Below are 23,316 nucleotides of genomic sequence, written 5' to 3'. Positions count from 1 at the left end.
GATTAGCTAGTATTATTGCGTTGAAATTGTATGAACAGTAATCAAGCATAGCATTAACGGGGCGGCAGGTAGCCCAGTGGGAAAAGCGTTGGACTAGTAACTGAAAGGTTGTAAAAATCGAATCCCCGAACTGACAAGGTAAATATCTTTCGTTCTGCCTCTGTGGCAACCATACCCAGTGTTATTACGTTTTAGGAATAGTCTTCGTAGCAAACCATCATCCATCTAAACGTTGGTTTCATTATCGAAATGTTTGTTTTTACACTGCTGCCTTATAATTTTAGCTAAATCTTAGTAGCTTGGCATATGATAGACCTAAGTAGAACTAGCTACATTCTTTCTTAACTTGAGCATATTTTGTGTAAATTACATTGTCTTGCACTGAACATATATTTTGTTTAAATTATAACAATAAATCGTAGGCTATAGCTAACTAGCAACAACGCCTTAGCAATACGAATAATCTCTTGGCATCGAAAATCGTCTCTTCGATTTAAATGTATCCATCTAACAAACACCTTTTATTTAAAAAAAAAATCCCATTTGTATTTTTTATATAGGCCTATACATGTATTGGTATTCTTCTCTTAACATCACATTACCTTATGGAATGTATTTCCTTGCGGTATTAAGGCCAATGGTGGGACTGAACAACATGTTTTACATATCACGTGACACTGCATTAACAAATCAACTATTCATTTTCCTTTATTATTTAGCAGTCGCTAAAAGGGTTGTAAGAAGCGTTTGAGAGAGCTTCATGGAAATGTGTGAGCAAAATCTTCTGAATTCTGGCTATGTTGGTTCTCTGAATTTCCCTATTCCGGAGTCGTTATATTTTTCCAACTTGCGGAGCAATGGAGCTCATCTCCCCCGGCTGCATCAGATTTCCTACAACAGGCGAGAGGTGTGCTCGCTCCCGTGGACTTCCCCAAATTCGTGCACATCTCCGCCTCAGAGCCGCGCCTTTAGTGGCTACTCTCCGCCGTTTCTACACAATTCAGTGCCTGTAAATACTCATCCCAACGACCACAACAAGGGACCATTTGACGAGTCCAGTAAATACTACTTTCAGGATGTAAACCACAAACCAGAAGAACATGCTAGACACTCGCAGACCTTTTATGGTGAACATGGAGTTATCCGTTCCGATAGCTCGAAATATGCATTTTCGAACTTGGACAGGCGGTCACATGATTCCGGTGCACAACACGAACTGAATTACACCAACCAGGCAATTGCCTCCGGCATCAAGCAGTCGGCAAATTCAATTGCCCGAATTCAACCATCTACAAGTAATGCATGTGCCAGAACTGCTTTTTCTGATGGTAAGCATCTAACGATTTTTGTTATTTTAAAATTAAACTGCTCTGTATGTCTAGACTATTTATTTCTTAATTTAGTAACGTCACCTCCAAATTATAGTTATTGTTATATTTGATGTTTACGCGATGATAATTGCAGACCATGCCTGCTTTTGGATTCTTCAGCATGTCATGTTGGGTTTTAATACCAAGAGATCCACAAGTTGCTAAGGACAGTTTTTCCATTCTCCAGGCGCACCCTGGTGCTCTTCACAAGCGAAACTGAGAAAGAAGAGAAAACCATACACAAAGCCACAGCTTGTTGAACTTGAGAACGAATTCATGATGAACGAATTCGTAAACAGGCAAAAACGGAAGGAACTATCTGACAGACTGGAGTTGAGTGATCAACAAGTTAAAATATGGTTTCAGAACCGCAGAATGAAAAAGAAGAGACTAGTGATGCGCGGGCATGCGTTCTCCATGAACTGAGAGCCTTGGGCCCTGAAAGTGACCTCGTGCGGATTCTGTTCAGACAAGCTTCAAACCTCAAACTCTATTTATTTTCAGAAAGGCACATAATTAAACTTGTGTTTTGTAAAGCATGCGATTTAGGTTAATTGGATACATCTAATTATTTTGTTCAATGACCACACTTAGTATTTCTGAGCGTATATCTCGTATAACGCTCTTAGAAAAAAAGGGGTTTATTGTGTTTTTATATAGAACTTTTAATATAGCTATGCAATAGTTTATTTTTGTATTTCTGCAGTATCAAAATGAACGTTTATTTATAATTTAATCTCTGTAGCCTACATGTATAAATTATGTAGGATATGTCGTATTGTATTGACGAATAAAAATTGATTATATGGTTAGAAATGGATATTGCACATATCTGATTGGACGGGTCAGTCCTGCCTGAAATCAAACTGGGCCTACAGGAATTGCTCGTCCAAGCTCAAGTTCGTATTTGTCGGTGGTTTAATGAACCATGAAAAATTGTTTTTTGGATTATATATTTTGTAAGTGTTTGTATGTCTATCGCATGGCTATAATAATTGTGTGTAAATGTATTTTTGTCTTATTTTTTTATGTATGCGTAATCATAGGCTATATAATGCCTTCCGCTGTTGGCGCTGCTATCGAATGAGAGCTCTTGGGTAAGCTATAGCGTTCTCTCTATATTAAAGTAAAACTGCCTTGGGGGTCCAGTTAATGAGTAGACCTCATTTGAGCTGTTTACTGGCTCAATGTTAGTATCATGTGTGATATCGGCTAAATATATATATATATATATACTTATCTAGAAAAGCAAAAAACATTTTCATCAATTCATACAATTCCATGCCGACTAGTGTGTGTATTATGCACATGTATACATTCGTGTAGACATTTGAGGCTACATGAACTGCTCAAAATTCCACGCTAACACAAGTGGTCCATGCTATTTAAATATCTGTCTAGCACGTACACGAGGGCTATTTGATCAAGTGGCACATCAACCACAGATAGGCTATTCCTATAAATAGACCTACATGAATTTACTACTTACTGAATATAGCTCTAACTCCTTAGCCTATACGATCTTCATGGTTTTGTTTGCTAGTAAACCATTTAATTGATTTATTGTTACGTTTAGAAATGGTTATATGGTTTTCGAGGGAGTAGTTTGTAGGATATATTTTAATCTTTGGTGTTTGGGGCGACCGGTTAGGAGCGTTGTGCCAGTAACCGACAGGTCTGTTGATGTGCCCTTGAGCAAGGCACATAGCCATAATTTATCCTGTAAATCGCTGTGGAGAAGAGCTGTCTGCTAAATGACTAAAATGTATAGGCTATACGTGTTTTAAAAATATATATAATTATTACCAAAATAAGCACACACGTACTTAATAAAATGCTTTATTCGAAGTGTTCTAGCTCGAACTTTGTAATGGTCCGTTATTTAGCTCATAATTCTGAAATTATATTTTCTAGTTTTACAATCTCATTATCTGACAGGATCAAAGGGGAACGGTGTGTTCTCCCAAGGTCTTTTTATGAGAACTCTGCTAGAATACGTATGCTCGTGCTCTTCAGATATGGGGGCGCCAAAACAAAGTTAAGGTCAAGTTAGTATCTTACAACAACAAAAAATACCTACACAAACTTTAAGCAGATAGTATACTGCCTTCTCATCATTCAAATTGTTTATTTTTTTTGTGTGGTATTTGCAAGGACTATTTCATGACGCATCCATTAAACGGGCCTGAAAACAAGGCCTGAAACAAGGCCCAACTCGGCCAATTGGTCAACAACAACTGTTTTGCGGTTTACTCATCTTTTCGGTGTCAATCTGTGTTCATTGCCAATAGTAATTATTTTGCATATGATATTATTGGTAGTATAGGACTAGATATTGTTGTTTTAGTACATGGGTTGCAATAAAACATATATTTTTTCCCCTCTACTATGCCGTCTGTTTGCCGTTTACTTTTCGTTTTGGCCATGTCTTGTGCGTAATGACGTTTTAACATTGTAGTTGTCCATGTTTCACGATTTTCTACTGCAATGTTAATTTAATATAAACAATGATAGTATAATGGATTTTTTTTTACATTTACTGTGTTGTTAAGATTGGGAATATTTCATTGTGGTACACTATATAGAAAAACAACACATGCTCAACGCATTTCGGGAAAACTGAGATTAACATTTTAATTTAGTTCTAGTTATTTTGTCCAATTAGCTACGCTCAAACATTTCAGACCCAACTGAGGTTATATACAATTATATGAAACAATGGTCTATGTTTGAGGGTCTGGAACACACACACACACACACACACACACACACACACACACACACACACACACACACACACACACACACACACACACACACACACACACACACACACACACACACACACACACACACGCACACACACACACACACACACAAAGCGTTCTCTAACTTGTTACCAAAGGTGTCGCCAAAAAATAATTTAGTAACCCTATTGTGTTCCTGTTCTACGAAAAAACAACGCATAGTCGTGTGGAATGAAAGTGCCTCATCTGGGACATTTATCTAGATTTAGCATCAAACGGGCATAGCCTAATCAGTGCAATAATACTATGGAAAGTAACAGTAAGGGCCCACAATTATAGGCGTAATGTGTTAGGAATTCACTATGGTGAATGTTATACTCTTTACTTCCCTTTCAAGTTCTTTTGTGTTATTTAATAATAGGCCTATATTTCTATCCGTAAAGTGCAAAGGAAGTAACTTGAAAATGAAAAGAAGTACAGGCCTATTGTCTGAAATACTGTTGAAAGTATAGGATAGGATATAGACGATTATAGGTTACTAAGTAATCGTCCCCCACCAAAGGGTTTCTCCTCCACCAGCTAAAATATACACTTAAACTAGAACCCGTCATTTTGTCTGTGCAATAAAACTATTGGTTACGCATGGTCTCAGACCACAGATGGTCAATGCCAGCAGAGATCTGTTGTACTTGGCAGTGCCAAGCCTTTTTTCAACCAATAATGCTGATGACGCTTGCGTTGTTTTTTTTTATTTACATTTAGGATGATTTATTACAATTATTTTATTTTAAAACATTATATAACCTTTATTTAACTAGGCACGTCAGTTATGAACAAATTCTTATTTACAATGAAGGCCTACACCGGCCAAACCGGACGACGCTGGACATAATCCTCCTCTCTAATGAACTATAATCAACAATGGTCATCATGTTGTCTCTATTTCTTGTTTTTGTTCTCTTCCTTCTATTTATTTTCTACCTTTCACCTTGTTCCTCTTTTTTTGCTAGCAGATGTGGATGATAAAATATATGTATATTTTTTGTGGATGTTTGGTGCATCTTGTGCATTTGTTTGTATTATTGAGGCACGAGCATTGAAAAGAAAGGTACGTTTGTTTTGTCTTATCTGTCCAAATTATTAATCATATAACTTGTGTGTATAGATTTGGATTCGAAGTGTACTGTGCATGGGGGAACATTCTTTGCCCTTTAACTTGAACTCTAAGAGTATGTCAACTACAATGTTGCCATTGTAACAAGTACACTATATATACAAAAGTATGTGGACACCCCTTCAAATTAAGGGATTCAGCTATTTCAGCCACACCCGTTGCTGACAGTGTATAAAACTGAGCACACAGCCATGCAATCTCCATAGACAAATATTGGCAGTAGAATGGCCTAACTGAAGAGCTCAGTGGCTTTCAACGTGCAATTTCATAGGATGCTACCTTTCCAACAAGTAGGTTTGTCAAATTTCTGCCCTGCTAGAGCTGCCTCTGTCAACTCTAAGTGCTAAAGTGGAAACATCTAGGAGCAACAACGGCTCAGCCCCGAAATGGTAGGCCACACAAGCTCCCAGAATGGGATTGCCAAGTGCCGAAGCACGTAGCACATAAAGTTTGTCTGTCCTGTTTGTCAGGAGCTTCATGAAATGGGTTTCCATGGCCGAATAGCCTTCACACAATCCTAACATCACAATGCGTGGAGTGATGAATCATGCTTCACCATCTGGCAGGCCGACGGACAAATCTGTGTTTGGCGGGTGCCGGGAGAACGCTGCATGCCCCAATGCATAGTGCCAACTGTACAGTTTGGTGGAGGAGGAATAATGGTATGGGGCTGTTTTTCATGGTTCAGGTTAGGCCCCTTAGTTCCAGTGAAGGGAAATATTAATTGGGAACGGTTGAGCTAACGTAGGCTAATGCGGTTAGCATGAGGTTGTAAGTAACAAGAAAATTTCCCAGGACATAGACACGTGATATTGTCAGAAAGCTTAAATTCTTTAAATCTAACTGCACTGTCCAATTTACAGTAGCTATACAGTGAAATAATACCATGTTATTGTTTGAGGGGAGTGCATAATTTTGAACATGAAAAGTTATTAATAAACATATTAGGCACATTTGGGCAGTCTTGATGCAACAGCTTCAACAGAAATGCAATGATTCATTGGATCAGTCTAAAACTTTGCACATACACTGCTGCCATCTAGTGGACAAAATCTAAATTGAACCTACGCTGGAATAATACATTATGGCCTTTGTCTTGCGTTTCAAAGATGATGGTACAAAAAATACAAGAGAATGGTTGTTTTTTTCTTTGTATTATCTTTTACCAGATCTATTCTGTTATATTCTCCTACATTATTTTCACATTTCCACAAAGTTAGAAGTGTTTCCTTCAATTGGTACCAAGAATATGCATATCCTTTCTTCAGGGCCTGAGCTACAGTCAGATAGATTTGGGTACATCATTTTAGGCGAAAATTGAAAAAAGGGGCAGATCCTTAAGAGGTCCTTAAGGTGCCCGACGTCACTAATGCTCTTGTGGCTGAATGGAAGCTAGTCCCTGCAGTAATGTTCCAACATCTAGTGGAAAGCCTTCAAAGAAGAGTGGAGGCTGTTATAGCAGCAAAGGGGGGACCAACTCCATATTAATGCCCATGATTTTGAAATGAGACGTACGACGAGCAAGTGTCCACATACTTTTGGTCATGTAATGTCTGGTGTAATATATATTGAACTATCATGATGCGTAAATTGCCTACTTCCCTAATAGCGCGCACATATAGTACACGAAATAAATACCGACAAAGTTGTGGGTTTGCCATTATATAACTCGAATTCTGTTGCATTGATGAAATCTCTCAGGGATTGTTTACTAATGTCTATATCACAAGGGCAAGCACATATTTACAAAGGAGTTGTTTCTAAACCCAGGAAACCAATGAACTAACTGTTATTTGCGGTCAAATGAGTTGCTCTAGTTATTAATAATGACTGATATTGGTATATAGTAATTCCTTTACTGGATCACATGAGAAAAATACCTCAGGAATCGATCAAGATGAATTGCACGTCAGCCTACGTTTCCGATTTTTTTCTCCCTCGCGGATCCTTTCCACACGCCTATGGTGCAATAGATGGACAAAGTTTAACGCACTCGAGCTACAAATTCCTTTCGCTATAGCAAAAGAGAGAAGAGGAGATATGTCGGAGTACGATGAGCGTAACAACTGTGTGTCAAATATGTATTTACCAAGTTGTACATATTATGTTTCGGCGCCTGATTTTTCATCAATCTCCTCGTTTTTACCCAAGACTACTTCGTGTCAAAATAATTGTCCTTATTCTTCCAACATAGCTCAAGTCCGACCTGTTCGAGGAGTGGCTTTCAGAGACTATGGACTGGATCACCCAAGCAAATGGCATTACAGGGGCAATTACGCTTCTTACTACTCAACGGACGAGATAATGCACGGAGACTTAATCCCGTCATCGAACAGGGCGGAAATGATATTAAAACATGATTCATTGTACGGGCATCACAGCGGTATGAACTCGCCATGCAATTTATTCACCAATGTCGGCCGAAATGGGGTTCTTCCACAAGGGTTCGATCAGTTCTTCCAGACTGTTAACTCTGAAAAGCCCAACTCTGGGCCCGAACACTCAAAACAGAAGGCAGACTCCAGTCTCCCCGGAGATGCTGCATGTAATAAACAGACTTCAGATCCAACTGAGGACATAGACGAACATGATTATTCTATATCAAACTGCCCCGGGGACAAGAACAACAGCCCAAGTAGGTACAAGCATTAAATGGGTTATAGTAAGTCCACAACGTAGTCGTTCCGATTTTATGTGCCCCTTTATAAGCACACAACGGTTTTATATACCCCAATAAGATTGAGTTTACTGTTGTAAAAATATTTACGATGGGAAACCAGTTTAGGTGAGCCATGCTGCAATACTTCTGATGCATATCTGAATAGAAGTCATCTGACTCTCTTGCACTGTGTAAATTACAATGCAGCCATGTTTATCAGTCTTATTTGTTTACGATAGTGAGTGTACAAAGTAACAAAGCAATGATATAACCAGGGAGGTATGATATGCTATTGTTCGAGATACATGACACATACATGTGAAGGGGTTATCTTTAGCTGCAAAAAAATATTTTACCTATAACGTCGAAACGAACCGTCTAGGACAGACATAGAGTCAAATATAATATCCGTGTGAGTTCCTACGTGTGTATGTGCGCGCTCACTCGCTCTCGCATATCTGCCTGTGTGTGTTAGCGACTGCGCGCGGGAAGATAATTTTGTTTACTCAGCTAACTTGTTAATTATATGTTCTGTACTAACACTTGCATTGTACCAACTTTGATCTGAACTGCATTGTTCTACATATGTGTGGTAAAACAATTGTTTGTCCCGTTTAGGTTCGTCAAAGTCCAGAAAAAAGAGATGCCCCTACTCAAAATTCCAGATCCGAGAACTTGAACGAGAATTCTTCTTCAATGTGTACATAAACAAGGAGAAGCGGCTCCAGTTGACAAGGAAGTTAAACCTGACAGATCGACAAGTGAAGATTTGGTTCCAGAACAGAAGAATGAAAGAGAAAAAGCTAAACCGGGACCGGTTTCGGTATTTCACTGGGAATCCTTTATATTGATCTTTTGCATTTAGAGGAGCCATAAGTGCTTCACAACTCTTTTTTTTGTTGGTACATCACACAATCTATACAAACAACACCGCACAACAAAACTGAACATTGTAAAACAGGCTGAATCTATCTATGCAACTATTTTTGCATCTTCCACTTAAATACTTACCTCAATGAACACATGAATCCTGTTATTGAAGATAAGATTCAATCCAGTGTCGAAATCATCCAGGAGACCTCGACATAATGTTCCTTTGCATATTATTACGGTAATTCATTGTACTATCTAGGCTATGTAGGCCTGTACCTTACTTTTGTACGTATATAAGTTTTAAGTTTACACGGTATGTGCTTTGGTGGATTCACAAACATTGCAGTAAGCAACGCGTACTTTGATTACAGTAATTAACGAGTGTAATAAGTCATTTACAATAGTAGAATTGTGTATGCATTTAATAGACGCATGTTATGTATATTGTGGTATCAAATAAAGTACACATGGCAAATGTAGTTATGCGTTACCTCAATTTATTGCAATCACGAACTCCTTTCGGCTTTGGTCAGGATCCACATGTTGCATAGGGATAAAATGATGTATATTGCAATGTATATAAGCAATCTGATATTGAATACTTTATAAAGTACTAATGGCACTGAAGCTGGTGGTTATGTGAATAGACCATAGAGCGAATATCCTCTTAATAGTCTTTTGCATCCAAGCAGAAGCGCCTTTTATTTGCTTCAACTTCAAAGTTTAGACTAGACCTTTTATCCTTTTATGTTGTCTTACACTAAGGCTGTTTACTAAACCTTGAACCGTCTAGACAGCATAATAAAAACTAGCTGTAAATGTGTAAATCGGAGGCTATTGGACCCTCTGGCCACTCCAAATGCGGCCCTACTCCCAAATAGTCGAGACAGATGCAGTCCTTTCTTACTTGTCAAGCTATTGAGTTATACATGTAGAAAATCTAAATGCATAGGCTATGACCAAATGTGTATATATGTTTAGTATATATTTTTTTATATTTAACTTGAAATGGCATGCCATTATTAAAAGGGAATGACTCCCGTGCGTAAAATGCCTATGTTTGATTTGGCAGCTTAAAAAAATAGTTGTGTTTTTATTTGTAATGTTGTCAGTAGCCTACTAACGATGAAATATTGTTCATTTCACATACAAACGTTATTTGATGCCTTTGAACTTCTAGTATAATGTCAAGGTCGTCACCTCTCACCTTTGAATATGTAGAGGCGCCTTTTGGCTGTTCTCCTTGACAACCGACGCCTGAATAATATCTGCACTGCAGCAGGATTCCAATATGGCTGCGAAGCAGTGATTTTTCTTGTTTGAAAAGCAATCAGATCCAGCGATACAGTTTCGTGTTTGAAGTTGATATACCTGTCTCCTATACTAACCAATTGAGATGTTTCATTAAATGTAATGCAATATACGTCAAATCACGCGCAAGCTTCTGATGTGGCAGCATTACGCACGACATTATAGTCATACAACAATACTATATTATAGTTTAGCTTTTGTACCAACATGGAAACCCTAAATATTTGGTTTAATCAATGGTTTAATTCCAAGCAGCGTGTGAGTCCCTCGTGTATTATAGCAGACATGAACAAAAAAAGGCAGTCAGTAAACTAAAAGCGAAACAGTTAATTAATATAATCCTGAATAAACCTAAATATTGTATTTTTCGAGGCAGGGGAATGACCACTTTTACCATACCGGTAGTAGGTTTTGGTTATTCCTTTCGCTGAGATAATGTCAGCGCATCTGATCATTCGAAATGTAGCCGTAGGAAATCAGTAATATAAGATATGTTTGGAAATCAATCACAAACACACATGTCAGTCAGTCTTGTGATGGTTGGCATATTTTATTAGGTTTTTGGTTCAGGAAATTGTTGTGTCGGAAAATATTGTACTGACATTGCCAGTTGACTCCTCGTTCCCATTCTAACCACACGAGGGCAGACGTGTAGCAAATTTCGATTAGAGTTTATTCATGAAAACACACGTATGTGTGACTACAACTGTGATCTAGAAAACTATTGAAAAGCTGCTAATGTTTCTGTCCGGGGTTTGATGAGAGAATATAGCCTAGTAAATGTTGGGAAATAGCTTATTTATATATATATGTTTTTTTACATAATAGCCCAAGCAGACTGTGTTCAGTTGATGCATTCCATGCATTGCAATCAAAGGGACTGTTTCTAAGAAGTAGTAGCCTAACACCACCATTTTAAAGTGGATTAAGCATTAGCTTTAACTATGTGGATATGTATATCATAGGCATATATATACAGCCGTGGTGGGAGGAGCTGTAGGAGGACAGGCTGGTATCAAACACATGTTCAACTTATTCCATTCATTCCATTCCAAACATTACAATGAGCTCGTCCTCCTATAGCTCCTCCCACCAGCCTCCAATGGAGACACCAAGCCCAAGTTTAACCGATAGATTTGCATGATCTTTGGTAATTTGTTGTTATGGACATGACTTGAAATTACTTGAAATATTACTGGGTTAAACTTAAATCGAAAGCCTGACGAAATAAAAAAAAAAAAAAAAAGATAAGTCATAAGGCCTATCTGGATTCCTCAATTGTCGTGTGCATGTTTTTATTTTAGGCAAGTCAGGTTAAGAACATATTCATACTCTCTTTCAATGACGGCCTAAGAACAGGCCTAAGAACAGTGGGCTAACTGCCTTGTCAGCTCGGGGATTCGATCTTGCAACCTTTCAGTTACTAGTCCAACGCTCTAACCACTTGGCTACTTGTCGCGCGGAGGCATTTGACTAGTTATTTTGATTTGGACGAGCATTAGACCTTGTCTAATAAACATGTTGTTTTACTTTCAATCCATATTCTCTGATAGTGTAAAATTATTTACAAAAAAATGTGATCTCTAAAAGTGTAAACCCTAAAATGTTGAGTAGACGTTGAGTAGACCAGGGTTGGTTTGATACCTTAATTTAAACGGAACCCGAAGAGTACCTTCAAAAGCATGCATATTTTTCCTGGTTCACGCATTTAACTAAATTATTTGCTTAGTTATTAAATCCCTTATGATACCCGTCTGAATACCTGGATGATTTCGTTAAATGCTGTGTTCCTGCAGTTATTTAACAATACGCTGCAGACAAACGTATTCTTAACACATTTTCTGGCTTTAATATAAGCATATCGTCGGCCTATGCCGGATTTTCTTTAAATGTAATTTACAATTATCTTGATATTTGCGCAGTCGAGTATATCCTTCTTGTGTTTAGTAATCGACATGCACCAACCAATTGAGGTTGGCCTGTTCAACGTGCTTCTAATAACATTCTTCGTTTTGTTCAGCAAAACAATCGGGGTATCTATTTTTGTATGCTTGTTGATTTCTCTGTGTAAAAAAAAAATCAACATTGTCTACCTATTTGCAAACCTGGAGCTGTTATATGTATGAGATGCTGAGTTGAGAATAGGCTACTATGGGGAGCGTGTTTAGCTCCGTAGGGTTTTATTATTAAATGCGTCCACCTACTTTCCCAGTCCGTCATATAGGTCACAAATACAGTGTGCCGTACCCTGAGCAGGCATTCAAAGGTTACAAAAATGTAGAACCGGGCAATCGATATCACCTTTCCTTGTAATTTAGTTTTTTAGAGGATAATATCCTAAACCAGACACGGTTTATTTAAGAATTAAATTACAAAATAAAAGATATAGGCCTATAATAGCCAGATAATAGCCAGATTTGGTTGAAGTTTTGGTTGAAATTATTGAAAAAGCCCACCTAATGTACATAGATTTTTTTCGGTTAGGATTATATTTCCATCACTACACCGTGTGATTAGAAATCGTTATTTTAGTTCATGTCAAAGCTTTGACTTGTATGACTGAGTAGATTATTCGTGTGAATTAAAATGGTCTTCAATGTATTTAAATGTGCCAAAGTAAGGGGATTGGAGCTTGATGTAACGGTTAATTATCTCAACGTTAAGTCCATGTTCATCCTTAGTTTAGATTTTTTTTTTCTTCATATCAAGCAAAGAAGACAGGCTAAATGTTTAAGATGTCCTTCGTCAGTCAGTTTGAATCAATTTCAAGTCTGTGTTCTAGGTGTCGCTGTTGCCCACGTCTGCTTCCTAGTTATGAGTCAATGTTTCCATGTGATGGGAAAAGAGTCTGCGTCTCAAGGCCATTTTCACATTTCATTGGTGAGGTTGTCGTGTGGCAGAGAGGCATCCTAAGCAACACGGACGTTGTTTTTCTAGATATGTCAGCCTACAAACGACATCTCTCTCCTTTAAAAACTTATCCAAAATGTCCTTTCCCAACAGCTCTCCTGTTACTAATAGTTTTGTAGTTGATTCGTTGATTGGCGCTTGCAGGACTGACCGTTTTTACTCCAGCAGCAACATGTACATGCCGTCCGGTGCAGAAATGGGAATTTACGGAATGCAAACCTGTGGACTCTTGCCGTCTCTCAGTAAACGAGGGGATGTCAACCACCAAAATATGGGCATGAATTTCCACCCTTACATACCTCAAATTGATAACTGGACAGATCCCAGTAGACCTTGCGGAATAGAGCAACCATCCAACCAAATGCCCAATTGCACATTTTCACAAAACATTAAGGAGGAGAGGAATTTCTGCATGTATTCCGACAAGAGAGCAAAGGTCAACTCGTCCGATGTCCCTGTATATGCTAATATAATCCCCGAATCGTGTTCAGTTGACTGCCCCGAGATCCCTGTCCCAGGGTATTTCAGATTAAACCAAACCTACTCGACTGGGAAAGACCAGGACTATGGCCAGGAGAAGACAAGTCCAAACATCACATTCGTGCAGCTCAACAGAGTCACTCCAAAACCGCAGTTGTCTTCCTTTTTTGTCGAACTGGAAAAGAAAACGGCCGAGATACCGCATAACCGGGAGACCAGCAAGACACCCATCCCCGCGGAAATCCCGAATCCTACATCCACCGCGCAACGGGAGGAGAACTGCTCCACTGAATCTTCAGTCTCCAGCCCAGAGTTGACACAAAGAGAATCTAAAGGTAGGTACAGTAAAAGGATGACTCGTATGGCGGTACCATAAAACCCAATATAAAACACAAACAGCCCTAAAGTCGTAATGTTTAATGAGAGCCTTACTCAGGTTGCAGTAAAAGGCTTTTACAGGAAACGGTTCAACCGCGGACCAGACATGTCTGCATCAATTAGTATTTTATATTTAGGTTTTCTTAATTTATTTGTTTCTTTGTTGATAGTAATAGAACGTTCTTTTTTATTTTTTGGGAAATATATATATATATATACATATATATTTTTTTATGTGTATATTAACACCTAGGAGAAATAATGTCTGTAGTTTGTTTTGTATGTTCATCCTCAGTGTTGTGATGATACAGAAACCGTCTCTCACAAATGTGTATTTTAGTTCGTTTAAAATATTAATTTGGTCAAAAAACTTAGTCGTGTAATTTAGAGAATGTGTTGTTATTTATGCCTGTACTATTCTCAACACGTTTGACCCACGACTACCAACTAATATTACTCATATAACACGATATCAATATAATTTAAACATTATATAATTCTGACCAGAGCTGTGTGACTAGTGAAAACATATTTTCATGAATTAAAAAATCTGAGTGATATATTCATATTTTGTCATGTTAAACCATTTGTTGATTTGATTACATTTCAGACAGCAAAACGGACCCTCCAACGAGCAATTGGATGACTGCAACAAGCGGCAGGAAGAAAAGATGCCCCTACACAAAGCACCAGACGCTTGAATTGGAAAAGGAGTTTTTATTCAACATGTACCTGACCCGAGAGCGCCGTCTAGAGATCAGTAAAGGCGTCAACCTCACCGACAGGCAAGTCAAGATCTGGTTCCAAAACCGCAGGATGAAGCTTAAGAAAATGAACAGTGAAAACCGAATTCGGGGACTTACTTCAAATCTCACCTTTTCGTGAGTTTGCTTACGGAAAGCTTGATTTATTGTCTTTTTCCTCTAAGCGGTGGTGTGGGAGCATCGGACTTGTTTTTTTTTTCACCGAACCTGCGATTGACTGCTATTTTATTTTCATGTTTACATGGTGACGCATTGTGTATTTAGAATATATTTTTTCACAGGGTACATTAATAACGTCTTAAATTATTAAAACGTACTATGTATGCATTATTAAACGTTTTGGTTTGATTGATTCTGACTTGTTTGGAAGCTCATTTTTCGGATATGAAAACACATTAAATCGATAGTGGATGAAAAGTTATACATTCGTTTAGAATTAAGCGCTAACTCTTAGCTGAATCGTAATCATATAAACGTTTATATAGCATAAATGTGGTGAGCAATGTTAATGAGTGTAAATCTTACGCATGTTTGTGGCATGTATCCTGCAATAAATTGATAGTCAAATGTAATTTCTTATTTCAGTGCTTCGTCTTGCAAGTAGACATAGGCTTTTTCATGAAGACAGATTTTCCATTACATTTTAGTCACTTAGCAAATTATCCTATCAAGAGCACTTACAATAATGCATTCATGTATATCAGATGTATAAATAAATGTAACAAAACAGAGAACTATTTGTAGGAGCCCGAAATAAGGTTATTTTAGTTCCGCTAGAATTATTAATGACTGGCCGTAGTTTCACATTGTTATGTGAACCAATCAAATTAAGAAAACTAATATTCACAAACATCTCTATTTGAGCGTTGGCCTATGCTCAACATGATTGCGGTTTAGCTATTCAAAGACTAACAGGCCTAGTCTATCTATTGACCAATTAATTAATTATGGCTCTTATTATTAATTCATTGCTAGACCTATTGTCAATTAGCATTCAGAAACATGCCTGTATTTGAAAATAAACGTTAGCTTGTGAAGTTGAGTTGTTTTGTGAATATGCTATCCAATTGGTTTCTAAGGACTATATGTGGTGTACACACACACACACACACACACACACACACACACACACACACACACACACACACACACACACACACACACACACACACACACACACAAACACACACACGTACGTATATATAGCCTACAACCTCAACTCAGGATCTCGAAGCCAGTGCCACAACTTTTTTTCATTGTTCCCCTCTAATCTCTAATCAGGGACTGATTTAGACGTGGGTTACCAGGTGTGTGCAGTGAATTATCAGGTGGAACAGAAAACCAGCGAGCCAAGCTTCGTGGGTAGGAGTTGAATACCCCTGTCCTACTACATGTTTAATTCCCTCAACTTTGATGTCAGGCTTTGTTGAAGGAGCTACTTGGAGCGTTCAGACACCGTAGGATACTTATTTAAATACTCAAAATACACACTAATACATCAATTAAAATACACAAAATACACATGAATATTTCTATTCAAACACACAAAAACAAGCATCGTATCCTATTCATGCCATGTACCTAAACATTTTATTATATTTACACGGATCTGGGAAGGTTCCCAACAACCTACAAAAACAGCCATTGGGGTCCGGATATAGGAACTTCTTAGAAAAACGAGTTCATTTGGTTTCCAAAATAGGTTACATAACCATATATTCTAATAGCGTAGGCTGTCATTGTAAATAATAATTTGTTCTTAACTGACTTGCCTAGTTAAATAAAGGTTCAATTAAAAAAATCATACAAAATAAAAAGAGCAAGGAATAGGCATAGAAGAATATATAAAATGCTTTTCTTATCACAACATTGATACATCCAATAGGCTATCACCTAAACAGCAACCTCTTGTCATATATATAAGGACTACAATAATGTTTTACTTCGGGTTAAAACCGTAATCATTAAAATACATTTAATTGATAACATATTGGCCAAACATTCTGTCATGATTCAAAATATCAGAAATTAAGTTGTTATTTATGTTGATGTGGTTAAATGTCATGAGATGTGTTGTAAGCTTATACTGGCAGATCGCTTTGCCCAGTAGTAGACGTATCTGCTGCCCCTGTGTGTAGAAGTCCAAGCCAAGTTTATAACTCTATCCGGGTAGACTATTTGAATTCGGTACACACTATTTTCCTCTTTCCTGCCTCTCTTTTACACACGAACTGCACACCCCCATGTCCAGACGAATGAACGCTGAAAAACACACACACAGCCCAACAACAGATTACATGGTTTTATTTATCAATGGCCTGCTTGGCCACATCATTATTTTTTACAACACTAGTTAAAGCATTAAGTTATAATGCTCTATGACGTGTTATAAACACGTGTGAGCCTTTATAATGTCTTCTAACAAGGCTTATAATATTTTGCGTAGCTCAAGCTAATGCAATGTTCTGCTGAAGAAGCGGGTCCCTAGTGCCTGTCTGGGCCTTATGATGTTCAAGCACAAATTCATTGGCACGTCGCCGCCATGTTGTTTTGTCCTCATGTGAACATTTATGTGATAATCAGTTCTGTTCTTTCTTCTTCCTCGTTGTTTTTGTTCCATCGTGGCATAATGTATTTGAAATAAATCAGTTGACAGATTTTATTTACGTTTGTATTCATCTCTTGATGAGAGTTTACAAAAGTTGCCTAATCAACAAGTCATGTGTTCTGTAAACCTAAAAAGATCCTCTTAAATCCAGACTTTTAGACATCACTCTGCACAGAAACACTTTGTTGCGCCAATAGTCCGTTTTATTGTGGGCACACGGATGTATAATCAAACGCACCTCGTAAATATTTTATTGATACACATAAAATAATTATGTCTCTCCTCTAGATAAATACAGTCACTATACAAATAACACTAGCTGGTTCAAACTTACAAGACCAACCAAACTAGTGAAAGTGACTAGTTTAATACATAAGCTAACAATGTAAAACAGAGTCGGTGCAAAAATGATCCTTATTTTATAGCATGTTATAACATTTATTTAACGAGGACTTACAACTAGTAGTCTATGAAAATGTTTTACAAGCATTGAGTGTATGATATACTTTATGACGATATCTTGTGAGAGTTTTCACACATAATATGGTGTGGCGTCAATGTTGAGTGGTGGCTGTGAAATAAATGTGTGTATGAGGCTAATCTATACGTAAAACAAATAGACCTGCACCACCCTAAACCGTATGCACATTCAACACGTCCACTAACACATCATTACTTAAAGTTTGACATTCTTTCTCCGTAACCATTCGGTTTCTATGGCATTCTTTAAATAAAAAGGCAAATTAAACATAGGCCCATACCATTACAGCGGACTGATTTACTCACTGCGTTGGTAAATATGATCACGTGATTCATGTAACCAATCCCTGAAGAATGAAGCCAGCAAAAATACTGTGATTGTTCAGAGGAAAGGTTTCCATAACAGTGTAACCTCTTATATGACTACGAAGGGATTCAAACATGTCGACCAGTAGCACTCTAAGTAACTATTATGTGGACTCCATAATGGGGCATGAAGCAGAGGATGTGTACAGGCCACGCTTTGTCCAGTCTCCGCACAGTACGACCTCAATGCCACCAGGTGTTGGGGACAGTGCAGATTTTTCCTCCTGCAGTTTTGCACCCAAATCAGCCGTTTTCCCAGGGTCTTGGTCCTCGGTCCACACGCAGTCCACCGCCGCAGTATCAGGGATTTACCATCCTTACGTCCAGTCCCACCTCTCCGCAGCAGACAGCAGATATGTTCGGTCGTGGATAGACCCAATTTCTAACAACGTTTCTTTCTCCGGCTTTCACTATAACAGCCGGCATTATGGAACAAATGGAACCAAGCCCGAAAGTTTACCACTGAAAAGGACTGAGAGTGCCACTTCTGAGACAGAAACTCAGGTGGTTGTCCGTGGCCCTGGTTATGCTTGTGGATTGTCCGAATGCCCGAAAAATGTGGCCAAAGAGAGCGTTGGCAGTGATACTTCGAATCACAGCGAGCCTAAAGAAGAGAAAAAACAACTTGACCCAAGTAAGTAAACGAAATCTCCCCCCTGATTTACAACCTTAAGAACTGTACGAGCTAGGTGTGTAAAATTGGAGGTTTTACTAACCTATAAAAGTGTCTATCTTGTACCACGGACCGCAAAACACTGCCTACGGATGTAGTGGGTATTTAACACAAGCGTGTGATAATAATTGCGTCAACAAATTCAGTATTATTATTATTATTTTTTATTTTTTTTACAAATATACAATTATTCATTCTGATGCTTGTATTTACCATATTCATGGTTTGTTTATTTCGTTTTCCTGCTATTTCTCGTGTGAGTTTCAACTTTGTCCTCTGTTCTCCAGACAACCCTGCAGCAAACTGGATTCATGCACGTTCAACAAGGAAGAAGCGATGTCCATATACAAAATATCAGACACTAGAACTGGAAAAAGAATTCCTTTACAACGTGTATTTGACACGAGATCGACGAAACGAAATGGCTCGAAATCTCAATTTAACTGAAAGACAGGTCAAAATCTGGTTCCAGAACAGAAGAATGAAAATGAAAAAGATGAACAGAGAGAGGGGCACTAAGGATCACTTATAGCCCATGCTAGAGTGGATGTGTAATCCCTCGCCTTTTGATGTACCATATTGTTCTGATTACTTGGAAAATAACGTTCTTGCTTTTTTGTGTGTGCGTGTGGGGGGGGGGGGGGGTTGAATCAAAGTTAATGTTGAGTCTTAAACGAATTACTCCAAAACTCGAGTATTTATGCCCAGTATGAGCCCATGGGAATGTGCTTGCGTATCGTTTTCTTCGTGGTGTATTTGAACAATGTCATGTTTTCAGAGGATATATTTGTGCTAATATTTTCAGTGAATATTGTAGGCCTAATTCAGTGAAATTGGAAATGATATAACTTACTTAAAAGGTAGAGGCTGACTGATTATGTTTGTAAGGCTGGGACTAGAATTTAAAATGAAATTATACTCTTTTTTAGTATTTATATTAGTTTCATGGTGTTTTTTTAAGTTAGTTTTGAAATGAAACATGATTGGGCGTAGCCTTAATCTTAGCATATTCCTGCATTTTCCGAATCCAATTCAGGCTGTATTTAAGGCTGTATTTAAGGCTGTATTTCATTTATTTGCACTAATGCAGTAGTTTGCAGGATTGAGAGATAGGACGAATAATGCCTTATTGCAAAACTGAAATTAGAACTATTTGGTGACTAGGAAAGTAGGACTAATGAGAAGGTTTCTTTCTCTTTTTTTTAAAGGTCATCAGAATTAAACAACGTAAAGTGTCATTTGGTATACTGAACTCACATTTTAGAAACATTTTTTTCATAATATGAATTTGGCTTACAATGTGGTTGGATTTCACTTGAATAGGAGAATGTTGCATTGTTTAAAGAGGTAATAAAGTATTTATGATTGGGAGAGGTGTTGCACTGATCTCCAATTTATTGTCCAACCTGTACGTATAATTGCTTTAAAGCAGGAAGAACAGTGGTCCCATAAAGATATATAGATGGCTAGACGTCTGGTCTAAATTACTTTATGAGCCAGGGTACCTCTCTCCCTTCAAACCCTCTTACTTGGGTGTTTGAGTCTTTTGCTGACAAACACAAATGCAGACACTTTCTACAGGGTGTCTGGTCGATAAATTGTTTTTCTTCGCGACTGAGAGGAAATCAGCCCCCCTAATGTAAAGAAAGTCATGTTTATTCACCATCTATCTACATGTCCTACTGAGAGGGCAAAAACTTCACTTTGACTGCTGTGTAAAAGGCCGTTTACAGTGGTGATTCTATTGGTACTGCAAGGGTGGATTTAAACCCTGTTTCTGAAATACATTGAAATATGTCAAGTAATGTCGATTCTGTGTAAGAAACATTTTAAAAACGAAAAAAAAACGTCTGGATTTGAATGTATGCGTATGATCAGTTTGGTTAGTTTGGTAAAAAAATAAATTATGATAATTGACACATAGTAATGGTATATTCTCCAAGCATTGGTAAAGTATCCTACTAGATAGTATTTACTAATGAAGAGACAACTTATTCCATAGGTCACTAGGAAATCATTTAGTTGTAAATCAGAAGCGCTAGAGGGCGACGTTGTTCGACAGAAGACCGCATCTCTATCGATGACGATGGGTTGAGGGCGAGGGGCCATAAAGATTTTTTAGCGACGATGTTCAATGAATTAATGAAAAATATTTTTGGGAAACATTGACGAGGGGCTTTGGTGCATCGCTTTTATCGATATATGGAATATTTTGACCTATTGCAGCTATATTGCAGCTATTTCAGATTCTGCTAAAAAATTATCCTTCAGTCTATTGTTGACTGTAGATTTGTATTTTACGCGTAAATATAATGACTAACAAAGTAATTACCTGTTGATAACAGAAAACAGTTAAAAATAGGATTTTACATTAGAGCAATTGGGTGTAATATTTATTATTATTACTATAATAATTATTATTATTATCATCATCATCAATATAATTATTCTGATGGTTATTATTCATATTATTATGTATATACTGTTGCCAGTTTTTTTTATCTGTCAGCGTTCCTTTCATGATCTTCGTCATCAAAATAAATGGCAAATGTGTCTAGGTGTGTTGATCAATGTTCAGCAGTCGACTGTTTACTGAACATTACGCCAACCATAAGACTGCTGGATGACAAAACATACCCCAGTCACCACTAAACCGTTGGAATAGTCCTAAACATTAGGCAGAAATTAGTTCTTATTTCGAGCCTTTCTATTGTCATTAGGTCTACAAACAGAAAAGGCATTTCGTGTAGCTTACAATTCAACCATTACACAAGCCTGTCTGCTGGGTCTATAGCAGCACTCTGCTCAAGTCTAATAATTGTATAATCATGGTATAACGCAGCGCGCAAGTTATCAACAGAATCCATGTAGAATTACGTGTCATAGGGACTTTACTAAATTTTACAGATACGATAACTCACAGAGACAGCAGGACTTTACAACACCGCAAGAGACCGAGCTGCTGCAATACCCTGACAATAAATCGACCCGGTATTAGCAGAGCGCCTAAATGAATTCTTCGGCTCTTCCACACTCTCCTCTGGATAAGACCTCAAGGTTGGTTGGTTTCGAATCACGTACAGGCCCAATTCGTAGGCCTGCAGTTTTAAAAATCTCCCTATTAGTTTATGATGTACAATTGCAACATTCTTTGAGGATGATGATAATAGACAATACTGGAATTGAACATTGCATAACACGGATCTATCCTTTAACTAGAGGAGGAGAAGAAACAGTCGGTAGGCCAGCTAGAGGAGAGATAATTTCCCTTCAACCCATTTGACCAGGGAGAGAATGTCCACGCCATATGACCAGGGAGAGAATGTCCACGCCATATGACCAGGGAGAGAATGTCCACGCCATATGACCAGGGAGAGAATGTCCACGCCATATGACCGAGGAGAGAATGTCCACGCCATATGACCGAGGAGAGAATGTCCACGCCATATGACCGAGGAGAGAATGTCCACGCCATATGACCAGGGAGAGAATGTTCGATGTGTCCACGTCATATGGTCCAAGCACAGGTCCTGGCACAGTAACTGAAACACTACAATAGAATGCACCAGAATACAATCCCCAGACGAATCACGCTGAAATGTACACGATAAAATATTCTAACGCCTATTTGTGGACACTGTCTTCTGTCTTTACAGACCCAAAGCAACGTGTAACTATCATGAACGAGAGTCTGTTACAATGTGGCTATTAGACTTCTGTAATGTAATTTCATATTTCTTCGTAGCCTAGTTTTCCCAAGAAAATATTGAGCACGCCAAAATACATAAATTATATATATATTTTTTTGTTGATCTTATGACATGTTGCACAATAGTCTGATAAATCATAGTCCTGGATTTCATGGACTACAGAGTTGTGTGCTTTGCTTTACAAATACGTTTACGTTGCATTTTCTGTAGGCTATGACAATCTGTCCAAACGGTGTGGACTAGAACAGCGGACAGAGCACCCTACTCACAACATGACAATTGTCTTGTTTGTTTGTGTATTAGGATCTCCATTAGCTTTTTCAGAGGCTTTAAGCGCTCATTCCGGTTGTCCACAAAAAACTCACAACACGTACAAAACACTGAAACAATGATAGACAAGGACAGTCACACACATTTTAAACACAACAATGTACAAACAATACAACAACAAAACATGTATAAATAATACTACAAACAATTCCAATATTACAGCAAGTCATATTTTATTTTCATTACATAACTATTTCTCTATTTTGAGGCTGATTATGTGTAGTTATTTGTTGCATTTTCAAAACGGTGTTAGGCCTGATCGAATTTGAATGTAAGTCATGTCAATAATTCAATATTAACATTTTCGAATGGGTATTAACCTAACCTTCGTCGCAACTTTTGAACATGTTTCGTTTCAAATATCTATATGGTTCCATTTTTTTAATGTAATATTTTGACCGACGCAAGACTACATGTTTCTTGTCATGGATTGTCTCTGATTTCTGGTTAAAATTTTGCATAGTGCCGCTATATTTTTGCAAT

General features: G+C 37.9%; 4 protein-coding genes across 4 annotated transcripts; all 4 read left to right on the top strand.

The window, feature by feature from the left end:
- The first annotated feature begins 711 nt into the window (after positions 1–711).
- Positions 712–2,514, top strand: LOC110501930 (homeobox protein Hox-D12a). The gene is made up of 2 exons (XM_021579806.3): positions 712–1,328; positions 1,558–2,514. Exons 1-2 carry the CDS (start codon positions 761–763, stop codon positions 1,794–1,796), a joined length of 807 nt encoding a protein of 268 aa, XP_021435481.3. The 5' UTR covers positions 712–760; the 3' UTR covers positions 1,797–2,514.
- A 4,216-nt stretch (positions 2,515–6,730) lies between these two features.
- Positions 6,731–9,302, top strand: LOC110501928 (homeobox protein Hox-D11a). The gene is made up of 2 exons (XM_036959406.2): positions 6,731–7,926; positions 8,569–9,302. Exons 1-2 carry the CDS (start codon positions 7,332–7,334, stop codon positions 8,799–8,801), a joined length of 828 nt encoding a protein of 275 aa, XP_036815301.1. The 5' UTR covers positions 6,731–7,331; the 3' UTR covers positions 8,802–9,302.
- A 3,664-nt stretch (positions 9,303–12,966) lies between these two features.
- LOC110501926 (homeobox protein Hox-D10a) lies at positions 12,967–15,703 on the top strand. Its single transcript, XM_021579804.3, has 2 exons — positions 12,967–13,859; positions 14,513–15,703. The coding sequence occupies exons 1-2, from the start codon at positions 13,121–13,123 to the stop codon at positions 14,785–14,787; spliced, it is 1,014 nt and encodes a 337-aa protein (XP_021435479.2). The 5' UTR covers positions 12,967–13,120; the 3' UTR covers positions 14,788–15,703.
- Positions 15,704–16,962: 1,259 nt separating this feature from the next.
- Positions 16,963–20,164, top strand: LOC110501927 (homeobox protein Hox-D9a). The gene is made up of 2 exons (XM_021579805.3): positions 16,963–18,754; positions 19,081–20,164. The coding sequence occupies exons 1-2, from the start codon at positions 18,196–18,198 to the stop codon at positions 19,323–19,325; spliced, it is 804 nt and encodes a 267-aa protein (XP_021435480.3). The 5' UTR covers positions 16,963–18,195; the 3' UTR covers positions 19,326–20,164.
- Positions 20,165–23,316: the final 3,152 nt, after the last annotated feature.

This window comes from Oncorhynchus mykiss, chromosome 22, assembly GCF_057628025.1.
Source record: "Oncorhynchus mykiss isolate SJ-2025 chromosome 22, ASM5762802v1, whole genome shotgun sequence".
In the NCBI taxonomy this organism is placed as follows: Eukaryota; Metazoa; Chordata; class Actinopteri; order Salmoniformes; family Salmonidae; genus Oncorhynchus; species Oncorhynchus mykiss.
The sequence above is the reverse complement of the archived record's forward strand: the minus strand, read 5'-3'. Positions and strand labels throughout refer to the sequence as shown.

What these genes read in the sequence shown, in the direction of transcription:
- LOC110501930 (XM_021579806.3), top strand. Translation starts at nt 761, where the DNA reads ATGGAAATGTGTGAGCAAAATCTTCTGAATTCTGGCTATGTTGGTTCT. An exon ending in CAGAACTGCTTTTTCTGATG is followed by an intron (nt 1,329 to 1,557) that starts GTAAGCATCTAA and finishes TCCATTCTCCAG; the next exon opens with GCGCACCCTGGTGCTCTTCA.
- LOC110501928 (XM_036959406.2), top strand. Translation starts at nt 7,332, where the DNA reads ATGTCGGAGTACGATGAGCGTAACAACTGTGTGTCAAATATGTATTTA. An exon ending in GGACAAGAACAACAGCCCAA is followed by an intron (nt 7,927 to 8,568) that starts GTAGGTACAAGC and finishes TGTCCCGTTTAG; the next exon opens with GTTCGTCAAAGTCCAGAAAA.
- LOC110501926 (XM_021579804.3), top strand. Translation starts at nt 13,121, where the DNA reads ATGTCCTTTCCCAACAGCTCTCCTGTTACTAATAGTTTTGTAGTTGAT. An exon ending in GACACAAAGAGAATCTAAAG is followed by an intron (nt 13,860 to 14,512) that starts GTAGGTACAGTA and finishes ATTACATTTCAG; the next exon opens with ACAGCAAAACGGACCCTCCA.
- LOC110501927 (XM_021579805.3), top strand. Translation starts at nt 18,196, where the DNA reads ATGTCGACCAGTAGCACTCTAAGTAACTATTATGTGGACTCCATAATG. An exon ending in GAAAAAACAACTTGACCCAA is followed by an intron (nt 18,755 to 19,080) that starts GTAAGTAAACGA and finishes TCTGTTCTCCAG; the next exon opens with ACAACCCTGCAGCAAACTGG.